Raw genomic sequence first — 23386 nt, 5'->3', positions numbered from 1 at the left:
TTGGGATTAGAGAGATGAGATGACTCAGTGGTTAAGAACATTTACTATTTTTACAAAGGACCTGAGTTCAATTCCCAGCACCTACAGGTTACCTCAAAATCATCTGCAACTCTAGTTCCAAGCCATCTGACACCCCCTTATGTCCTCTGTGGGCCCTAGATAAGCACATGGTACATATACATACATTCAAACAAAATACAAATACATATAAAATAAAAAATAAATCTTTTTGTTAAAGATGAGAGATGGGGTCTTTGGAAGGTGAAGGAGACATGGAGATGGAGGCTTGAGGGAGACCCCTCCTCCCTTCCACCAAATGAGAGCACAACTAGAAAGTACCATCTATGAAATAGAGAGTGCTCCCCCATCAGACACTTCCCCCAGAGCTGTGAAAAATGATGTTTATAAGATATGCAGGGGATTCTACGATAATACCCCCCAAGTGGCTTAGACAGTGTCCCCAAATACCATAGGCTATCCGTGAGGGCCTTTTACTGTTCTTTAAGTGGGTCACCCAGTGTCTAAGTTAATGCATCTCTTAGCTTTTGCAGGGGAACACTTACTCTTTTAAACATGCCTAGTTGTTCTAGGTGGTTCTAATCTGAGGTCACATGATGATGAGCAGAAGGGTTCTTTGGGAAGAGCCAGCTGGCCTACCTGGAAACGGTAAAAGGTGCCATCATCTTTCATGGTGAGAACATGGTCTGAGATTGGGAAGATGTAGCCCTGGGCGGCGATAAGGCTTCCCAGGTGTATTGCTTCAACTGAAAGGAGAGAAAAGGAGGAGGAAGCAGGTCATTCAGCTAAAACATACACTGGGAGAGCAGAAGGTGACCTGAGGTCATGTGTCATCCCTCTGGATGACAGTGCTGATGAGGTCTTCCCTTGCTGATGGTAGCAATAGGAAGACACTGACAATTGAGAAGGACCATGGCGTGTCTGGCCTCCTCAGAGAGTTTGACAATACTTGACCACTCATTCCCCACAGCCTTCCCAAACAAAGTCAGATCCAGCAGCATGGCCTAGACCAAGTAGCGCCTAAAGAAGTGAGGCCTCTCACACAAGGGCTTAGCAGTGAAATACTCAGGCAGAGATGGCAGCCTGAGCCGTGGTTCTCTGTCTCTGATCCTGGGCACCAGGGGTGCAGTCTAGTGGTGCAGAGGCTTCAGAATCTCCTCGGGCCATGACCATTCCAGGAGATCGGAGGAAGGATACTGGGGTGGGCGGTGCCATAGAGACAAAGCAGATAGAAAAGTAGGTATTTCTGCCAAAATCCACCTGCTGCTTCCTTATCTCTGCCCCAGCCATAAACAGGTTTCCCTCAGTAGTTAAGGTTTTACCTTATCCAGAGAGGAGCCCATACAGTAGGGGGGCTACTTCTTCTATGACCAGTTTTATAAGCTGAATATTTTTAAGTCATTTGTCTTGTCTGTAACTGTAAGCTTTTCAACATCAACTACAATGCAAGTGCTTTGCTTTCTAAGAATCACCAAGTCCCCATGGAAGTAGTGGGTGGACTCTGAATAATGATGTTTTATTGTACCTGCTTCCTGATGACAAGTTTGCCTTTACAGTTCTATATGGCTGTCACTATATATTCATGTAGAATTTGTCTCAGGAAGATAAAAATATTTGGATGCTTAAGTCTTGATATCAAATGGCATCCATGTGTATATAACCTGCACATATGCTCCTGCAAGCTTCAAGTCATTTCTAGGTTACTTTTGATGCCTAACACAGTCTAAGCAAATGGCTGTTATACTATAAAGCTTAGGGAATAACAAACTGTCTCTATATGTTGAGCGGAGATACATTTTTGTATCAAATATTTTCAATCCAGTGTTAGTTGACTTCAAAGATAAAGCTCTGAATACACAGAAGTCCAACTGTATGCTTCAAGAACCATGAGCCAGGTGTGATGGCACAGGTCTATAATCCCAGCACCTGGGAGACTGAGGCAGGTGAACTGAGAGGTCAAGGCCAGCTTGGGCTACATAGCAAAACCAACCAACCAACTAACCAATGAACCAACCAACCAACCAACCAACCAACCAAAACCCTAACACAAACAAAGGGAAGAACGTCAGGTCCAGCAAGAAGTAAAGCTCCATCATTTATCCTTCCCCATGCAAGACGAAAGAGCAAGATCCTAAAAGAAGGTAATGTTGAGCCACTGACACCAGAGCTAGAACTCCTACTTAGAAATGCTTTTACTTTAACAGAAGGGAACAAAGAAAAGACAGAGCAGCCAGCATGGGACTTCCGTTAGACATGCTGGCTTCCCAGGCTGTGGTTTGTGGCTCCATCTTAAGGCAAATTGTTTTAGCTTCTCCTTCCTGGCTAATTCTCAGAAGCCCAAACTTGTCCCAACATCTTGATGTCTCCCCAACGGTATCAGAAAAGAGTAGACCATTGTAGATATGACTTTCACCAGTGTGGACCTTCCACAGAAGTTTTTCATGCCAGGGCCAGAGGAGTCTCATTTACATTAGCTGTGCTAGAGTCCTCAGAACATCAATAATTATGAATTCAATGGATACTTCAGAAGGGCCAGGAAGTGCTCTGAGCAAATTCTACCATGAGAAATGGCCTTAAGTTAGCATGACTAAAAAGGAACAGTGACTTCAGATAAGTGTCATCAAATGGCTAGATGCCTACCCAGACTGACTGCATGAGTGGTCAATCAGAAGTCCAGGCTGTATAGTGCAGACACCAAGAGGAGCTGGCTTGGGAGTCTAGCCTTCCAGTGAAATTCTTAGCTCACAAGAAAAAGAAGTATAGGCCCTTTTCTTGTGAGCTAAGAACTTCACTCGAATTAATAATTTTTGTAAGCTGACAGAGTGACCACTGATCCAGGACATGAAAAGGGCCAGGGTCACTTTGAAAAATCACCTGCTCTTCAAGGACTCATGTTTCCATCAACTTCATTTAATAGAATTATTTGAAAGTGCATTGTTGTACACTCAACTGTAGATTAGCAATGCCAGGTAAAAATGCAAGCCTGGGTTGGCATATCGATTCCACAAATAATCACAATCAAAGCCCAACATCTAGGGTGGGCACTTGGTGCAGATTCTCAGAAAGCAGGGTGGTTAAGGTCCACTTAACTTATAGTATCTATGTCCTGCAAGGATGACCCTTAAGAACATTGGCGCAGAGGGCTGGGTATATGTAGCTCAGTGGTAGAATGCTTGCCCAATAGGAAGAAGGACCTGGATTCACTCAGCACTAATGTGAGCCCCAGAGTAGATCCACTATGGATATATGTGTTCTTTGAATATTATTAATGCCAGTTAAGCCAGACAAATGGATGTGTGCTAAATGCCAAGGAAAAAAACCCAACAATAAACTCATCGCACACTGATGAAAATCAACTTGAGCTGTCTAGAAGTTTCATTTTTTTTTCTGGAGCGCCTCCCCCATTTCCTAATGAGACTGTGAAAATACATTGTCCTGCTTATTTTCTGGTGGAAGGACAGCTGTGGAAACTGTCTAAACTGTCTTCATTGGTCAGGGTTTTGCATTTTTTTTTTCTTCTGGTATACTTTGCCTAATTGAAACGCACAATTAGAGTTGAAAAAAAATCACTTCTTCACTTCTTGCAGAAGCAGAAAACAGAAGGAGTTTTAGCAAATAATTAAACATCTTAATTGTGGATCAGGCAATCTAATTTTAAGAGCTGCTTCTAGAAGGCTGTTCTGTGACAGGGCTACAACTTATCTTTAATTGCTACGGCTAACGAGAATTCATCTCATTTCACACGCTATTGTGTTGAGCTCTTTGGCATTCTAAATAGTGGTTCATTTCCTCAAAGGGTGATTTCCACATGATGATAGACATTCAGTGGAGAAAATAAATGACTTCTATCTGCAAATACAATGAGTCCACATCCTGGAATCCACGATGATAAGCCTTCTTTTCAAGACTGTATAAGGTCCACTGTGGAAGTTGTCTATGGCATGTGTACCAACACCAGGGGAGGTAAAGGCAAGGTCAAAGGTCAAATACCTGGGTCCTCAATGGAAAGGTTCTTCATGAGCCACTGCACAATATCCGTACCTGCAATGACAAAGCAATTTCAGCTGATGATCTCATGGGTAGCAGAAGAAACATCTCTAGTAGACTCGGGAGCCCAGCAGCACATAGCTTGAGAGCTGGATAATACCACCATTTTCCCCATGCTAGCCAGCTCTTCCCATCCACTGGGACATGGCCACAGTTATGATTCAGTAACTGCCATCCCTCCTTATTTTCCTTCTTTCATGGAGACAGGCTTTTGTGCATCCAGGCTGATTTTGAATTTTCTATATAGCTGAGGATGCTGAGATGCCAGTCCTGACCTCCAAGCTTAGTTTATATAGTGCTGGGGACCAAACCCAGGGCTTCACGAATACTAGACAAGCATTGTACCAATTCAGCTGCACTCTCAGCCTACATTTCAGGTTCTTTTTCCAGAAAAAAAAACACTATCACCAACAAAAACAAAACAAGAAACAAAACCAAAACCAACCAACCAACCAACCAACCAACCAACCAACCAACAGAAAACAAAATCCAAACTCACTTCCGATGCTTCAATTACATCCACATTCCCAGGAGCATTCATTAGCAACTTTCTGGGGACACAGATTTCAATGGCTTCCCCAAGGCAGGCCAGTGAAGCCGTGGCATGCCTGCTTCTAGAACATTTTTTTTTTTTTTCAGCACCATGCCCTTCCTGACAAGTGCTAATCAGCTCAGGTGGTCTCAGAGGTGCTTGGAAAGCTTGTTCTTCTCAGGCATGAGTCCAAGCTGAGTCAACATGCCTCTGAGTCCATGGACCACTTCTGGGTCTTCACTGACAGTTTCTTCTTTTTCGTCTGGGCCTCAGCTACCATAAATTTCCAGGTTCCCTCAAAGTTGGCTGCGGACTGACCCATACTAATTATATGTGGGTAGAATGACCTATATCACTGCCTGCTCTGGTCTGTGAAAACCTTCTCCACACCTACAGACCCTTCCCTTATTTATCTTGGAAACTGAGTGCAGCAGAGACACAATATGGATCCCACCATGAAAATGAATGACTATTTAGATCCCTTGTAAGAGATATTAGGTGTGTGTGGAATAACCCCAGTTTCTTCTAGCCAGCATGTTTAAGATAAGTCACAGTTGAACAGAAATTTGACACTCTCTTACTTCTTCCTATTGGTTTTAGTTTTGTCTTCTGATGACAGAAGAGTGAACTTGAACCCAGATCTCGTCACTCTAAGACCATCCCTTCAGATTTTGGGCAGTCTTTTCATAAATCATCAGTGTGACAGACCTGGATCCATTCCATGGCTTGGCCCGGAGCTCCTCACCATTGGCCAAAGTCTTCCGAACAAGCTCCCTTTTACTGTCTTCCTTTTAAAAAGATTGCAACTAGAACTCATGTTCCAAGAGCAGCTTAGCTCACAGGGGAGTGTGTAGGGGGTGGAGGAATCCCCCAGTGAGTGGAGTGAGGAAGTCCTGAGTGAGTATGTATGGTTGACTTGCGCATAGGCATGTCAAGGACCCCAGTGTCTCAACCCTGTGGGTCTGGCAAAGCCTTCCTCCTGGCGAGGCTCAGAAGCATAGCAAAACCTTCTTTAGGGGTGGTGTCCAATTGATCAGTGTGCACAAAAGCTAGTAACTGTATCTTACCTCTCCTAGGTGTCTTCAGCCTGAACTACTCCTTCACAGAGACCTCCTGCCAAGACTAGCTCTTCCGACTCCCTGTGCTGTACATAACAAACACACAGAGGATCTGGGTTGCCAGGGGAGACAGTGCACACACCCCACCTGACCCAGCTTGTCTGTACTTGTGTCTCTGTGTCTGCCCTCTTTTCATGCCTTTGCCTCCCTAGTCAGGGTTTCTGGACCCAAGGTATGTAACACAAGTGCAAGAGCCCAATTATCTGCGAGATTCACAGCATCTGATCAAACCACCGAGTCACCCAAAGATTTCGTTTTACACTGGTGCAGACCTCTCAACATGGCTTCGTTACCTCTTTGGGGAATGTCTGATGGAAAACAGGCTGAAAGGAACAATATTTCCAGATCTGAGTCAAGAATGGGTCTGAAGTCTTGGTGTGTGTGTGTGTGTGTGTGTGTGTGTGTGTGTGTGTGTCAGGAGGGTGTGTGTGTAGGGTGTGTGTGTGCCAGGAAGATGTGTGTGTGTCATGAGGGTATGTGTATGTCAGGAGGGTGTGTGTGTGTATAGGGTGTTTGTGTATAGGGTGTTTGTGTGTGTGAGGAGGGTGTGTGCATGAGGGTGTCTGCTAAAGTAGTTCCTGGCTAGATTCCCAGCCAGGTGAATGAGATCCGGCAGAGGAATTTACCGAGGCACCCTTTTCCTGGGAGTCAAAAATTTCAGACATTTGACCGTTGACTAGAAGTAAGTTCTCTGCTGGCCAGACAACCTGGACATTTGGTCTCTGTGTAGCTCTCTGGAAGATGTTGAAACAGTGCAGCAGAGCTGCTGGGGCCCTACCCTCCTCCTCTTGGCCTCCAGGGCCAACTTCATTGACAATGCCATTTCCTCACACTTCAGCCTCAAAAGCAAGACTCAGAAGCCTCCCACACTTGCTTCCGGACCACATCTGTGAGCTGAAATTGGATGCAAAAACACTCTGGTCCATTCCCATCTTTTGAGAGGGAGTCCACTTGTGTAGCAGTGTGTGTGTGTGTGTGTGTGTGTGTGGGTGTGTGTGTGTGTCCACGCATGTGTGTGTGCGTGCTCATTTTCCTCAAATTACAGAAGTTGTGCATTTGTCCTAGGAAATGCAGAACAAAGCAGACATCAAATAAGAACTGTAATCCCAAATTGGGGGTGGGGGAGACACACTAACCTGTTCTTTTTTTTTTCCCCCTCAAAGAAAAATAGTTCTTTTCTGTGGGTTGCCTGGAAACTGCGAGGCTTCCAGTAGCACCCCGGCTCTCCCCGGGGCCTGCGGATTATCTTTCCGCTGAGCTTGCTCAGCCATTATTTATCACCTGCCAAGATTGATTGCTCACCCTGGGACAATGACAGCCCTTCCTTTCCCTGTTAATTACTGTCATCATTAATATCCATGTCACTAATTAGTATTCATGCATTGAGACTCCTTCCTTGCCATCCTACTCACCACCGCCCCCAGAACTCCAGAACCATTGTCTGGATTTCTGCCCCATTTGGCACTCAGTTTCTGGCCCAGTCATTCTACAGCTCCACCTCGCTAAAGAATCACAGTTAAGCACCTTTCTTGTAAGGAAGATAAAGTCACAGTGGTCCCTTTTACTTCGCCCTCTAACAGTTTGGGGACCACAGAGCTAGGTTTGGTGTGATGGCACAGTGACCGTGACAGTCGCTATGCCGTGTGGGGATTGGTAAGCTGCTGTTCCTGGCGATCCCGGGCCGGGATACTCCATTTGCTGTGCTCTCACTGTACTGTCCCTCACACACTACGGGTACCATCCTGTGGCCTGCAGCAGACATGTTGGAAGATGCTCAGGGATGGGTGGACACTCTTACAAGTTTCTACGGACAGATCCACAAGTGGCCTGCTCCAGCTTTGAGGCAGGAAGTGAACCACTGTGGTTCTGCCCCAGAACAAGCAGCAGGGAAGGCAACTAAGTCATAATATTATGAACGTGCTCCAACTAGACATGTTCGAGCCCGACGAGAGAACAGTCCACAGAGCAGCAGGAGCAAGCGTCTGTCTGCTCTCTCGTTTTTGTCTTTCCTCTCTCTCCACCAACCCCAGAGACCCGCCTTTCCTTCCTCTTAACAAAAAGAATTTGAAGAAGATTCTTTTCTGTTCTATCAGAAAATAATTGCTGCCTTTTGTTTCCACTGTTGAATTTGAGATGCTACCTTAGTCAAGATGTCCTCCGGGGACTTACAGACTGATAACAGCCCACAGCATAACACACACAATACAGCCGCCATTATTCCCAAGAGCCCAAAACACTGACCTGGAAGCTGTTCTGGGGCCAATTGCATGTGTGTTTGTCTGTGTGTGTGTTATGTACATGTTTGTGTGAGTGTGCATACTAGTGTTTTCACATGCATTTGTATGTCAGAAACGAATGCCAGTGTCTTCTTCAGTTACGCCCCACCTCATTCTTGAGATAGGCTCTCGCTCTCTCTCTCTCTCTCTCTCTCTCTCTCTCTCTCTCTCTCTCTCTCTCTCTCTCTCTCTGTCTCTCTCTCTCTCTCTCTGTCTCTCTCTCTCTCTGTCTCTCTCTGTCTCTCTCTCTCTCTCTCTCTCTCTCTCTCTCTCTCTCTCTCTCTCTCTCTCTCTCTCTCTCTCGGCTTTTTGAGACAGGGTGTCTCTGTGTAGTCCTGCCTGTCCTGGAACTCACTCTGCAGACCAGGCTGGTTTTGAACTCAGAGGATCCAACTGCCTCTGCCCCACCGAGTGCTGGGATTAAAGGCATGCACCACCACCGCTCCACAGAGATAGGGTCTCTAACTGAACCCGGGGCTCCTCTATCCAGCTAGGCTGGCTGGCTGTCCGGTGAGCCACAGGGATCCACCTGTGTCTACTTTCCCAGCACAGGGATTACAGGAACATGACCAGACTCAGCTTTTAAGTGGGTCCTAGAGACCTGAACTCGCGTCTTCATGCTTGTGGGACAGACCCTTTAGCAACTGAGCCCATCACCCAGCCCCACGGACACTGATTAATTAACTCACGATACAGGACTATCCATGAACTACACCAGAGGGTATTCAAGTACCTCCCACTGCGTGTGTGCCGTCTCCGGGTATGTAAGTGGGTGTTTATTATCAGCAGTTACACGCTGTGCTTCACATGCATTGTAGTACACCTTTCTACCCTATCTTTTACATATAAACGTATTTATTGAACAGGCATTTGAGATCAATATAAAATTCCTCTAACAAGAAAGTCAGGAAATCAAAGCTTATTCATGGAATAATATTTACTGGACAACTAGTACACTGAGTGGATAAAGTACATCAAGAAGAGCATATATGGTGAAATAACATTTTTTACAGCAGAAAAATACTCCTGTTTTATTAATTATGCACATATATAAGTATATACAGAAATGAAAAAGACCAGTTCTGGAAATAACTTAAGTTGTTAACTTTAGGTTATCTTGGGCAGAGGAGAGGCATCCAATCATTACTTTGTTTCTGAACTATCTGAAGTTCACAGAACATTCTACATGCTTTGCAAGGAAAGGCTTTTTATTTCCAAGAACGGAGAGGCAAGAATTGGCCTCCCAGAACTTGGGGGGCAGAGGCAGGTGGATCTCTGTGAGTTTGAGGCCAGCCTGTTCTAAAGAGTGAGTTCCAGGACAGCCAGGGCTACACAGAGGAAACCCTGTCTCGAAAAACCATAAATAAATGAAATAAATTGGCCTCTTAGACCAAAGTAGAGAGAGTAAGAGGGACTCTGCATAGCTTCTCTCCTGGGAAATTTTGTTTTCTTGGAAGCAAATAGTAGTGACCAAAGGCAGGGTCTCTGGGCTGGGTATTGCTGTTGGTGTTTGTCTCATGTAGTCCAGGCTGGCCTGGAACTGATTAAGTAGCAAGGCTGACTAACTTCTGCCTCCCCCTCCTGAGGGCTGATATTACTGCTGCCATCACACTCTGTTGATACAGTGCTGGGGGCTGGGGTGTCAAACCCACGACTTTGAAGATGCCAGGTGAGCACCCTACCAGTTAGGCTACACCCCCAGTTCCAGTTTTGTCTTGAGGGGTCAGCAGAGGGAGACTCAGCCATGATGCTGGATCCTGCCCTTGAACTTACCACACACTCTAGCCATCTGTGGTCCCTGGGACTACAAGTAGAATTTTATAGACACCATGGGGATGTTCATCAAAGTCCTGTGTCAGGAGAGGCAACCCGGATTACTTCTTTATGTTTACTTATGTCCATGGTAGAGTAAGACTCAGTGACCACTCATGTTTAATTCCCGTGCTGTGTGGACAGGAGGTAAATACAAACTAGATTTGAGAGAGCCCTGGTATGTAAGGGGGCTCTGTTTCCGGTTTAGAGGAGCATCGCACAAGATCCTGGGTTGTGTCTTCAGGTGTTTTAGGGAATTTGATGAGGATGCTTCCACTCAGACATGACAACCCAAGGAGATCTTAACGTGAGCTACTTCCTCCCCTTCCCCTCCCCAAGTATTGGATCAGTTGCAAGCCATGCAGAGTAGATAAGGATGAATTCATGCATTGCACTCATCTATAGATTGCCAGTTTCTGGAAACTTGGTAGATTGTAGACTGTGGTGCTGACATCTGAAGCTTTTGGTAAAGTCATTTCAACCCCCATCATTTCTCTCGAGGAAACGATTTTAAGATCCCAAGGAAAGATGCTATGGTTTCTGCCACAACTGAGTTTACCCTACACCTCCATCAAGGCTAGGATTCCATCCACTGATGTTTTTGTGTACTGGCTCAGGGTCTCTGGGCACCTGCCACAGAGAGGCTGGCTCCACAACACTTGCCAGGTGGGTGGCAATGCTTGTGACAGGCAGTGGCACTTCCTGAGTGCCTGCTGTATAGCAGGCATTTGTTCCTGTTATCATGTATAATATTGACCATAATTGTGTAAAATATTGTTATTATAATGACCACTTAAAAGATCAGTCTGAGAGAAGCTCAAGGCCACAGATCAGCATCTATTGGACTCAGAGCTAGAATCCAGGCATTCTCATGCCAAATTTCTTCCCACTCTACATTCTGACTGTCTTAGAGCTGATGAACATCTCCAGTAATGTGTAAGGAAAATATGTGGGAAACTTATATTTTGTATTGGACTTTTCCCTGAAGCAGAGGGATCAATTTAGTGATTGTTGCTATTATCAACTATTAAGCTAATTTTTTAATTTCTTTGGTCAGCTCACATTCCTACTCTACTTTAAAAAACCCACTCATTTGAATCTTACTAAATATTTCTTGAGTACTTCCACTAGTCTGGGTTTTAGGGTAATACTGCTATAAAATTTCATGGTGTGATTGATCATCCCCATTGATCAGATGAACACACAGGCTAAGTAGGGCATCTTTACAGTTGCTGGTCTTCCTTTGAAGCCTTCATTTTACAAAACAAAGCATGTCACACTAGCCGAGGAAGGTTAAACGCTGAACTAGGTGTAGTGAATAACTGGCCGTGGAAAGGAAACACAGGCTCAAGGAACAGTGTGAGGAAAAGCTTAATGTCATTGGCAAGTCATCGAAGCTTGGTCACCCGCTCGCTGCTGAGGAAAGTCCTAACAAATTTAGTCGTCACTTAGCAAGCATATGAAGCACAAAGGCACAGTGATGACAAAGTTAGGCAGACTTGTCTCCAGCTCGTATCATATCACCTGTAAACTGGAACCATCCACCTCAATCTCCATTTCTTTATACGTCAACTGATGAACCTACCGTCTACTTAGAGGGGAAACAAGCCCTCTTCACAAAGCTTGGCTCTTGATTTTCCTGTGATGGCCTGTTTCTTCACAGACCAGAGATCTGTTTTGTGCCTTCATTTCATGACAGGAAAAGGGAACCACAGTAACCGGACAGCCTCGGCTGCTGTGAAGCACATGAGCTGCTGCATTTTGTAGAAACAGCCCAGTGTCTGGCCCAGAACGTGCACAGACGATATCCACTCAGACAGTCTGAGTTTCAGGGACCATGTTAGGTTCAAGCATCTAACTGACATCATCTGCAAGGCTGAAGAAGCTGCAATTATTTGTGCTACTTGCTTTCTCATTTGAGGTCTTAGGGACCATCCGAGTGTCTTGATGCCTCTAGAAAGGAGTCTACTGATGCTCAGCTTGCAGACAAACGGAGGATGTAACAGCAGGCAAACAGTGGGGATGTGGAAGGTAAGGCTCACTCCTGATAAATATTTACTTAATATTTTCTTCTTATTTTATGTGTATGGGTGTTTTGCCTGCATGTATGTCTGTACACCGCATGTATGCCAGGTGCATGCAGAGGCCGGAAGAGGGTGCTGCATCCCCTGAGCTGGAGTTACAGATGGTTGTGATCCACCATTTGGGTGCTGCGAATCTAACCCAAGTCCTTTGGAAGAGCAGCCAGTGCTCTTAACCACTAGGACATCTCTCCAGTTCCCAGATAAATATTTTGTAGAAAGTGAGGGTCAGAAAGCAAGTCAGGTGCTCTGACCCAGAGTAAAGAAAGGCTTTGAATGTGATGGATTCCAGCATGGTTCTGGTTTTGGTGCTCTGATGACTGACCATTCCTACATCCTCCGCTCCCTTCTCCTCCTCTCTTCTGTTAGCTGGGCCATTTTTTCATTCCCAGAACACTCCATGCTTTTATCTCAGCTCAGGACCTCTGCATATGCAATTCCCCAAGGGGTAGGAAGGCTCTCTCCTTTCTACCCTGCTTCTACCTGTCCTCCACTCCTACACACCCTTCGCTAACTACTTCAGAAAGCCTTCATTACTTTCAAGATTTGGCAAGGTCCCTTGACATCTGAATGGTTCTCCCTTTTGCAGCACGTCTCTTGGCCAGGACCAGATAGATAGCTCCCATGGGATGGTCTGCTCAGCATCCGCTTCCTCTTCTGTGTCGGCTTCCTAAGTCCGCCTCAGCAAAGTACCATGAACTGGGTGGTCCGAACCACCACAGTTCACATGCTCATAGTTCTGGAGGCTGAAGTTCAAGTTCAGCCTTGAATGCTCAAGTTCAAGGTCACAGAAGTGTTGGTTCACACAAGGGCAATGAGGAAGTGCTGCCTTGTGCCTCTTGCCTGGTCTGCCGGCAGAATGTGGTTATCTGTGGCCTGTAGAAGCAACACTCTGGTTTCTGCATCCATATCCATGTGGTATTCCTTGGATACACGTTCTGCCCAAGGTCCTCTTCCTATAAGGACACACACAAATCCTGCTGCCTCAAGGCCCACCCTAATTTCCTGACTTAACTAGTTATACCTTTAATGGCTGTGTTTCCTAATAAGATCACATTCTGAGGTTCTGGGGGAAGATGCAATTTAACTCTTACAATTGACGAGCATCAGCACCTACGGACAGGGACTTCATTCTGCTGTTCTGTTCCAGGCATGGAGTGAGCACCTGGCATGGAGGTGGGGTTTAATAAGCATTTACTCATCAGTAGTTGTATTCCAACATGCATCGTATACTACATAGTCGCCCATATGCACATACTCATTTCAAGTACGATTAAACATTTTTTTTCCTTTGGTGGGCTATTTAAAACTTCATCCCAAAGGCTGGAGAAAGAAAGAGGGAAGAAGGGATGGAAGGAGAGAGGAAGGGATGGGTAGAGATAGGAAGGGAGAGAGGAGAGAAGGAAGGGAAACAGGAGAAGTAAGGAGAGGTAAATGTAACCCCAGCCAACACCAGATCTTAGGCACTTTTGGAATACTGCTTTTGATGAAATCTTTCACGCTTCTCATCTATTGTGGTGGGTTTCTCTCAAAGCATCACAGCTCTTATAAGAAGAAATCTCAACAGATTAATACTGTACAAAGTGTTAGCATTTCAAAGCTATCCTCCCATCAGTATGTGCTGGCTGTCACATCCTAGACTTGAGAGGTGAACGAAAGTCAAGAGAGGAAGACAGGTCTCCAACCGTCTACCTCTGGATACTGTCCACCCCCAAGCCTGTCCCCTCTCTTTCTCCCACTCCCAGTCTGTAATGAGTGTTACCCTGTCCGGTTCCTCACAGGAAACTTTCCAGTCCTCAGACTTAGTTTGGATGGTGTTCCAGGAATTGAACTCAGACACAGGAATTATGACTTGGGACCCTTGATCTGCAAACCTCTTGCCATAAGCAAGGTCTGTCAGGACCGCCTCTCTGGGGTCCTGTAAACTGTTTGCTGGCCTCTAGGAGCCTGTGACAACCCTAACTCTCAAGGACCCAGTGATTGCACAGCAGCCAAGACAATGGACCACAGGGAAGCCCCGGGCAAGCGCTCTCTCCACAGCCCCACCCAGCCTGCTCCGGACTCTGAAATTTAAAGCTTCCCTGTGTATTATGAAAAATAACAGGGGCAGGAGACCAGGCGAGGTTATTACCAACCCATAAATCAGCCAGGAGGCACTGAGGGCTGCGGTGAGGTGCCTGAGATGGGCTCTCCTGGTTTGTTATCTCACCCGAGCCCCCACAATTGATTCATAACCTCATAACCCTCCCGCGCCCGAATCCCAAGTCTTATATATCTAATTGTCAGCAGCTGAGTACATGATTTGCAAGAGGATGCGGGCAGCAGCAGACGTGGGGGCGGAGGAGAGATTAGTTTTGTCAATCAAAAGCATCCAGGGTGAGGCTGAGAGCGTGCGGGGATTTAGCTCCACAATCGGCTTATTAAAGGCAAGGCTGGATGTGGCTACATTGATTAGGCCTTAGAGCAGGGAAATGGAGGCTCGTTGCCACGGTGGGAGGAGCCACCGCTCCCTAGGGTGGCTGCTGCTGCTGACTACCTTCCACGAGGAAGCAGAAAAGAAAAACAAATAAGCAGGGTCAGTCAGTGCTCTGAGAAACAACGGATCTAGTGCCCGGTGTCCAGGCGCCCTCATCAGAAAGCTTCGTTGACGTCCTCAGGGTCGGGGAGCTTCGCCGGGAATGCCGGGAGGGTACCTGGTTTGAGAAAGGGAGCCAGCGGCAGCTGGGTGACTGATAGTCTTGGGGTCTTATTGCCTTCCCATGGCCTACTGGTCACCTCACTTGTGCAAATTTAAATCTGAAAAGCGATTCATGCACAAATTGCTCCGGGAGGCAGTGTTTTCCTGAGGAGATGGGCGTGGGGGGTCAGTCCCTAGGCAACACTTGCCCACCCCCATTCTGATTAGCCACAGCCTCCCCATTCGAGCAATAGAGTTGGTAGCCTTCCCCAGCAGCACGCCCCAAGGCTCGAGGTCACTTTGCTGGTATTGTTATTTTGTCCTGTCTCATTCACACAGATGAGGTGGTCCTTCCTAAGTCAGCCCAGCATGCTCTCTTCCCGCATAGGATCCACTCTCAGATCCACTTCCGGTTACTGAGACAACACATGGGAGGGACCGGTACCTCTCTCCTCCAACCCCACCGCAGCCAAGCCCTTAGCCCCTTCCCTGAAGCCACCAGGGTGTCAGTGGATAATCTGGGTTCCTATCCCCATCAGCTCTGTGATCTTCGGGGAATCTGCCTGTTGGTCCCAAGTTTCAGCGTCTGTCTGAGAGATACGATATGAGGATAGAGCCCGGAAATGGGTGAGCCTTGTTCTTCTGCCTGGCACAGCTAACGTTGGACAAGAAGTGATGCCAATGTGGCTCTCAGGACCACTATTACAGATTAAAACATTTTCATTCATTTACCCGGAAGGATGCCAGGCACTCTATTACCAAGTAATGCCCCTCCCCCAACCACACTTGCAATGAGGAACATTCCAGGGCTCTATCCTAAAGGCACGGACGAGCTAGGATGTTGCAAGGGTTATCATGGGAGTCCTCCTGGGGTGCTGCTACGAGGCCACAGACATGACAGTTCCTAGTTCCAGCTGATGGAATCATAAAGAGCGACTCACTTAGGATCAACAGGAAATAATGAGGAAGTAGGTTAGATGTCGAGTCAAGGACTCCGACCAAATAGACAGAAGCGCCCCACACTAAGGGGACACTTCACATTTCTGCTCAGGTTGAGGTGTGTTGAACAGCCAGTCCCGTGATAGGGAAAGGAGTCCTAGAAGGGAAAGTCTCTAGCACACTCTGGCACCTTCTGTACACAAAGTGCTATGTGAGAACTCAGGGCAGAGATCCACAGGGAACAGAAAGATAGATGAGTGGTAAGAGCTAGAGGGGTAAAGGCAGAGGCAGCAGGATGCTCCGGACCAGGAGTTGGAAGCCAGTCTGTGCAACAAAGTGAAACCCCACCTCAAACAATAAATCAACAGTAACAAACAAGCCAGCTAGAAGAGAATGATCTCGGTTCATTCTCATGCTTCCCCAGCAATGTGATGTGACCTTCTCCTCCACCCCATTTTTCTGTCTGACCTCCTGGTCTCCCCAGTATACTTTCATGAACCTTCCTGGAGCCCCTGTCTACGTCTGGGAGCTGATTCACTGCGGCTTAGTCTCTGGCTCAACCTCTTAAACTGTAGGGCATGACCAGGGGGCAGTCACAAAAAATTGAGAATAGCAAAAGGTTTCTGAATGTGCAGTGGCCAAGCATGCCTTCAAAGCAACATGCCACAAACCTGGGGTGTTTCTGCCAGCCCTTATCCATGCTGCATTGCACAATGTCACCACAACCTTGGGTTTGAACACATAATATACACGTGCAATTTTGCACTGTATGTACCTTCACACCGCACAAAACCAGCAAAGGCCTGAGACACCTCAGCTCAGATCCAAGACTATTTATTGTATTGCATATTTTTACTGTACATGCAATGCTTTCTGTTCTTATAGAAACATAATGGTTTAATTATGAGAAAGAAAGACTTTCAAGTACTTTCTCCTGCCATCTCTCAGTACGCAGTATCAAGCTAGCTTGTCTTCAGGTTATATTGTGTCAGAATGTCTGCCTCTAAAGCCCATTGTTTGAGTTGCTGACTCGAGTTTCATTTTTAAAAAAGTGAGATGAATTTGGCTTGGGATTAGACAGAATTTTCCAAGTTTTCTCCACTGTGACGTAGCTATAGCCCAGCCACATCGCCCACGTGCCTACCTGACTCCTGCATCCTCACACCCCTAGGGCTGTTTCTTTGAATAGTTTGGTACAGGATGAAGGCCAGTGTTGAGGACTTGTGAGAAAAACCAAGCAAGTCACTTGAAGCCGAGGGAGCTTTTAGAGCACATGACCCAGGCTTTCTCAGTGGCATCGTGCTTTACAGGTCAGCTGTTCAGTCCCCTAACCATGGGGACAGCAAGAGGAAGAGAGGCGGGGACTCTTCCCCTTCGGTCTCTCACTCTAGCCCCCCCCCTTCCCTGAGAATTCAGGTTCCCTCCTTAGCTGCACCTGAAATGCCCACATATATCCATCACCCCTTTCTTGTTACCACACAGGCTCACGCACACATTCACATGCACTCAAGCACACCCACACACGTGCAAATAGTACTCATCCCTCATACGCACACGTGAGTGCCTCTGTAACAGGTCCCCACCCCTCAAATCCCGAATGATGAGAAAAATCAGCTCAGGCTGAGGATAAAGTTTGGGGAAAGAATGCTGTTATAAAATTGGCTATCTAGATGTGCAGATCGGTTCTCAGCATCACTCCAGGCTTAACTGTTCCACTGCACTGCTTAGAACTAATCCTCTTCACTTGCTTGTAAGGGCGGGGAGAAGAAAGAGGGGGTCGGAGCAGGGGTGTGGGGGACGGCCTGAGCCAGCTGCAATCATTTTCCAGATGCCCACCATGGCTTTCCTTTCCAGCTGCTGGGTGGTTTGAGCCCTCTGTGGTTAAGAAGTGGTCTTAGAGCTGAGGCGGGAAGGCGGGAGAAAAAGAGAACGCTCCCGACTGTCACAAACTGGCATGCTTTGTAGAAAGAGCATCGCTGCCTGGACCCCTGAACCCCATCACTGGGGCAGTACATGAAACAGTGAGGGGCAAGTTCTGGCTGGGCTGTGGGTGGAGGAGCAGCCAGTGGTGCAGCAACCGTGGGGTGGGGGTGGGGGGGGGATGTGGTGGCAAGGGAGGGCAGAGCGGAACCCAGAGAGTGCGGTCTCTGTGGAAGAGGGTGACGAGACAGGAGCTGAGGGATTACAGTCAGGCTGGGACCACCTAGGGAAGAAACGATATGAATGCCGGTGGTTCAGGACTTCTCATCTTCTGGCATCATTTTAGAGTGACCATAGAGACAGTCCTGCTCAGCAGAGAGGGTAGGAGGCATTTGCTTCCCAGACTGATCTGTCAAGTGGTCTTCAGGAGAGAGTTTTACTGTTAAGCGTATGTAGGTTCTACAAAAGAGAATGTTGTTCTCAAGTCCTGGTTACTAACCACCAGACCTACCCGTCATATCTATCAGGAGCTGGAGCGCTCACGAGGACATCCACATGCATCATTTTCTCATGTCATTGTGACAGTCGGCCTGACACCTCACTTGAAGATGCTCTCATTTTACAGCCAATGAAACTAGTTTCTTTTTTTCATACATGAACATCTATCAATGTGCTCAATATTGTCCTTAGCGCTGAATGGTGAGGCTGATGTGGTTCATCCTCAATGGAGGTGCCAGCCAACATCCCGCACGGAGACAGGACAGCCCCATGAGGAAGCTAAAATGGGGGGTGATGATGGAGAGAGTGACTGGGGGCTCCTGAGATTGGGTAGTGGAGGAAATGACAGTTCCAGGGACCCGAGCACAGGGAGGGTGTGGCTGTGTGACCACATAGCAGAAAGGACAGCACTCTCACACAGTGACCAGCTTGATTTACCCAGAGAGCAGGAGGCGCCCTGGGTTGGGAGCCGGAGCCTGGAGACCCAGGACTAAACCAAGAATCACAAGGACATGGCTGCATCCTCTGAGGTCCAGCTGGGCTTTTAGAGCCACAGGAGTCTCTGCAAAGCCTTACACATGGGAGAGTCTTATTTATGGTCTCGAAAGACCGTTTCAGCTGCTCTGTGGAAAAGACGGTTGAGGCAGAAGGAGAGGCAGGGAGACTGGTGAGGGGTCTTTTCTAGTGGGTTAGGAAAGTCAAATGAAGGAAGGGTGACATCCCGTGGTAGTGAAATGCAGAGCAGCTGCGTGGAGGTGGGGCTGCCTTGGGAGCCAAACTTCTGGTCCTCTCCACTGCAAGTGGCTTGACGTGTGGTTAGAAGGGGGTCCCAGTGACTCCAGTATCCTCATTTAACTAGCAGGATGCATAGGAGCCTGAGATCAGCGCGATCGGCCTGTAGGCTTGGGAGGAAACCTGGGTTTGGGAATGTCTGTGTGAGTCTGAGATCTACAATAGCCTCTTGCACGGAGGAGATGTCTGGGAAGCCACTGGACATGTGAGCCTGGGTTTTCAGGGAGAGAGAAGGTTGGAGGCATTGCTCAGGAGTTGCTGGTGTGTTGGAATGGATCTAAGCTCCTAAGCAGTGAGTCTGGGTAAGGTCACCTTTAGGGGTCAGGAGAAAACTTCAGAAGAGGGGAGGGGCCTTGGAGGGGAGTAGCGCAGATGGCCAGGGAGTCCAAGCCACCACCCATTCTCAGTTTGGAAACCTTCCATCACCAGAAGGGGACCTAGCATCCATACATCCCTCTTCTGCGGCTTACCCTGTGACCATGGTGGAGAGCAACAAAGGCCAGCCAAACAGTGGAAGCACCTTCCAGGCCCTTCCAGGCCCTGCCATCTCCACCCTCAATTCCTCACTCCTGTCTCAGTTCAGGGGACAATCCTTGATTCCCACATCTGACAGCTCAGTCCCATGACCAAGCCGAATAGACAGCCCAGGATTTCTGTGTTTTCTTCTGACTTGAAACAGCGTTGAATCTGCTTTCTGGCATTTCTGTAATTAAAATCGCACCTTGGCAACCGTGGCGATTCACTGCAGCGAGGACACTGCTTCCCAGGGGACATGCTCGCGAAGTGAGTGCAAACTCCAGATGCCACTGTGCTGTTAAGACTTATAGGGGAAGGACATCAGAGCCAAACATCTCTCTGACCAACCCTCTCTCCACACTGATGGCTTCAGATCCAGAGAAAAATGGCTTTTGTTCAGAGAACACACGAGGAGTATTCCCAGATGGGGAGGCCCCGTAACCAGGCAAAGGATGGAGTCGATCTAAAAATCCTCTCATGTTTCCTCCTCACATTTCCAGCCCCATTTCCTGAGCACCACTCCTGCCCCAGGTACCGGTTACTGGAGTAGACTGCCGCAGTGAACAGTTAACGGAGTTGCTAGAGCTAATAAATGGAATACCTCGGGATCCAAGTAATGAGCGGGGGTGAGGTGGACTGAAGAAGCCTGGTGAGGACAGGTGCTGTGAGGACAGAGTCCACTGGCCGCAACAAAACAACAGCAAAGTCTGCTGTCCCCCCTGCCCGGTTTGCCTGCAATGGGGGGCCCTTTAAGGAGAGGCAACCCTGACTCCTCATATCACCCTTCTACTGAGGCTATATTTCATTACATCCAGAAATTATGAGGAATGAATAGAGAACGTTGTCCCCAAATCAACATCCTACACTTGGTGTTGCTAATAATGACTGGATTTCCTTAGGGACAGTGGATCTGGGTACTTCTTAGGGCCACTTCTGAGCGTAGATACTTTGGCTGGCACACTCTTTGTGATTGATCACTATTTACATCGATGTAAATAATGTGTGTAAAGAATGGGAGCCAGCCGGGCGGTGGTGGCAGAGGCCTTTAACCCAGCACTCGGGAGGCAGAGGCGGGTGAATCTCTGAGTTTGAGGCCAGCCTGGTCTCCTGAAGTGAGTTCCAGGACAGGCAGGGCTACACAGAGAAACCCTGACTTGAAAAACAAAACAAAACAAAAAAGAATGGGATCCAGCATATAGTCCCCTTTTGAACTAATGGAGACTAAAACTTCATTTGTCAGTAGCTGGTTCTCTCCAGTTTGACTCCTCCGGGGGCATCATTGTGGAACCAGATCAAAGCTCTGAAACAATGGTAGAAGCCAGATGAATCGAGATGGTCTACTGCTCAGAAGTCAAGGCTGGTGGCTGATCAACACAAGACAAAATTACTGTCCAGGTTTTCCAAACATTTCTGTCGTACTTGTCACAGCTACATCGATGACTTGTCTGCCCCTTACGTAGAGTAGAGTGGAGCCTCAGCCTTGTCATTTCTTAAGAATGGAGTTGGACACGGTTTTGAGTAGTTGAGATTAGGTCCATCTTAATGTTCCACACAAACAAAATAGCTGTGGATTAAACAAGATTAATGTGTATTTGGTAGACAAAGTCTGGAGGGGCCTGCATGGGTCATCAAGGAACCACACTTCAGTGTTCCTCTTTCACCAACTAGTGGTTGACTTCCATCCCCAAGGTCACTTCCTTGTTCAAAATGGACACTGAAAGCATCACACTCCAGATTTAGAAAGGGAAGGAGGAAGAGAGGAGAGGAGGAAGAAAGAAGGAAAGGAAGGAAGGAAGAATGGACAGAGGGAAGAAAGGAGGAAAAAGAGAGGAAAAAAAAGACAGAAAGGCAAAGGGTGTCCTCCCCAGGTCAGACCCCCTTTAAGTTCATTTTCCGAAAGCTCTACATTCTGCTTCTCATAGTGACAGACAGAACAATGGCTCTCAAGGTGTCCAGTCCCTGGAATCACAAATGTGTCACTTTATACAGCAAAAAGGACTTGCAGGTGTGATTAAGGACCTCAGGAGGGAGTGATTATACAGGTCACCGAGTATAATCACAACAGTCCAGTCATCCTGACAGATGGAGAGGGCGGAAGACGGCTGAGTCACAAAACCTCCAGACAGAGGCCCAGGTCTAGAGACACAGCCAGACTCTGCCCTCCAGAAATGTCAAATAAATCCCCGCTGTCTTACGTTTGTGATGCTAAGACACAAATCTCTGGCCAGAACTTGGTCGGTAGATCACATCTCGCTACAAGGGACGCTGGGAAAATCTTTTAACCGAGGCAATGATGCCTTCAGTTAAACATGGGGCTTTTTTTTTTAGCATTCGGAAGGGAAGGAAAAACATGGGGCTGTTACATGAGCTGAAGCATCTATTCAGGACACAGAAAAGTATTCTTAAAACAGGACTGGCAACCTAAGCAGCTGGCACGCACACACAAACTTCTGAAAGTTTTTCCACAAGGGATTTAAAAAGATTCAAACAATTCCTTTGGCAGAACAATGTCCAGTCTTTCAAATCGCGGCCACAAGTCACTAATCAGCCACAGATGCCAGTAGGGTTGGCTGAGCCCAGCTGTGATGTTCGGAGCCTACAACAGGGTCTGAATTTGAAAGAACTTACTCTGCCTCTTTGACATAGTAGACTCTGAGGTCGGATAGGGGTTTACCCAGGGTTCATCAGGGAACACTGTCATCATAGATGCTCAACCAAGGTTTATTTTTTTATTTTTTAATTTTTTATGAGGTGCTGAGGTCCATACAGTTCTTGCCATATAAGCATGAAGACCTGAGTAGAAATCCAGGAATGGTAGCACATGCTTGTAATCCCAGCATTGGGGAGGTGGAGATGGGTGACCCCAAGGCTCTCTGGGTGGTCCACAGTTTACCCTACTGGGTGAATTTCAGGTTCTAATGAAGGACTTTGTCTCAAAAAACCCAAAGTGGATAGCTCCTGAGAAACATTCCATGCTGACCTCTGGCATAAATGTTGACCACATTTATGCACACACTGGTGTACCCACATGAATACACATTCACACACAGGGCTTTTTTTTTGTGAATGAATGAAGGGATGAATGAGTGACTGGGTAGACATGTGAACTTCATGGATTCCAACAAGGTTTTATCCATTCAGTCAACATAAGAGCATTCTGTGTTCTGTCACACATGTGTGCTTGCTGTACTCACTGGGTTCACAACCAGGGGAAGACAGACATGCAAGTCAACAACGATCCTTGAGTACACTAGGTGCCACAGTGTGTGCATTTTGGGGATTCCTGGGACCATAGACCTGGCCCTCGAATCAGACTTGCAGCTGGGTCTTGCTTGAACTGAGTCCTAGAGAACCAGTTGGCATTAGCCAGGTATGGGAAGGTGCCATTGCAGGGTGAGAGGATGGTACCTTCAAAGCCACAAAATCCCCGAGACACAGCGTCAGCAAACACACAGGGTTTAGTGTTTGCCAGGCACCATTCCAAATACTTCATATACAGTAACTCCCATGCATAGCCACCTGGAGAAACAAACATTGTTGTTATTCCCATCTGTGAAGATGAAGGAGGTGACAGAGAGAGATGTGGTCAGTTGCCTAAGGTCACATGATCTGAGGTAAGTGGCAAAACTGGACTTGAAACCCAGGCCTCTTGGGATCAGAGCCAGTACTCGGAGTGAGTCATTTTGTATGGCTCAGAGATAGCCTGGGCAATAGCAGAGGGTACCACGGAGTAAACAACCAAGGCTAGAAGGGCTATAGGGACCACAAAAGGACTCTAGACATCCTACTGGAGCTGCCTTCTTCCTTGTCCAAGATCTTTCTAGTTGTCTTTTCTCTGTTTCCTGGACTATCCTTGCCCAGCTAAGAAGAAGAGTTGCAAGTTGCAGCCCCCGCCCCGCACTCCCCCCCCCCCCCCCCCCCCCGCGGCCTAGAAGAGGGAGGCAGTGTCTGTTAGACCTACACGTTTCCAGGCAAGGCCTGGGGACAGACTATGCAGAAACCAGCCAGGCAGAGTGGGAGACTTCCGAGCATCAAATGGGTAAGTGTGTCTCCTGGGAGAGCCTGGATCATGGGCTGCATCCCTGATGCACACAGAGCTGGCTGGGGTAGGGTCTGGTATCTCCAGCATCCATTGCTGGGAGTAGCTGAAGGGATTCCAG

General features: G+C 47.4%; 1 protein-coding gene across 3 annotated transcripts in view; it reads right to left on the bottom strand.

Annotated features, from left to right (window-relative positions):
* Positions 1–23386, bottom strand: part of Rgs6 (regulator of G protein signaling 6) — a 515794-nt gene that overhangs the window by 106114 nt on the left and 386294 nt on the right. For all 3 annotated transcript variants that reach the window (XM_059279351.1, XM_059279350.1, XM_059279349.1), the window contains exons 3-4: positions 4009–4059; positions 658–764 (exon numbers count right to left, since the gene is read on the bottom strand). In XM_059279351.1, the coding sequence (XP_059135334.1) occupies positions 658–764; positions 4009–4059 (158 nt within the window). The remainder of the gene's footprint in view (positions 1–657; positions 765–4008; positions 4060–23386) is intronic.

This window comes from Peromyscus eremicus, chromosome 14, assembly GCF_949786415.1.
Source record: "Peromyscus eremicus chromosome 14, PerEre_H2_v1, whole genome shotgun sequence".
Classification (NCBI taxonomy): Eukaryota; Metazoa; Chordata; class Mammalia; order Rodentia; family Cricetidae; genus Peromyscus; species Peromyscus eremicus.
The sequence above is the reverse complement of the archived record's forward strand: the minus strand, read 5'-3'. Positions and strand labels throughout refer to the sequence as shown.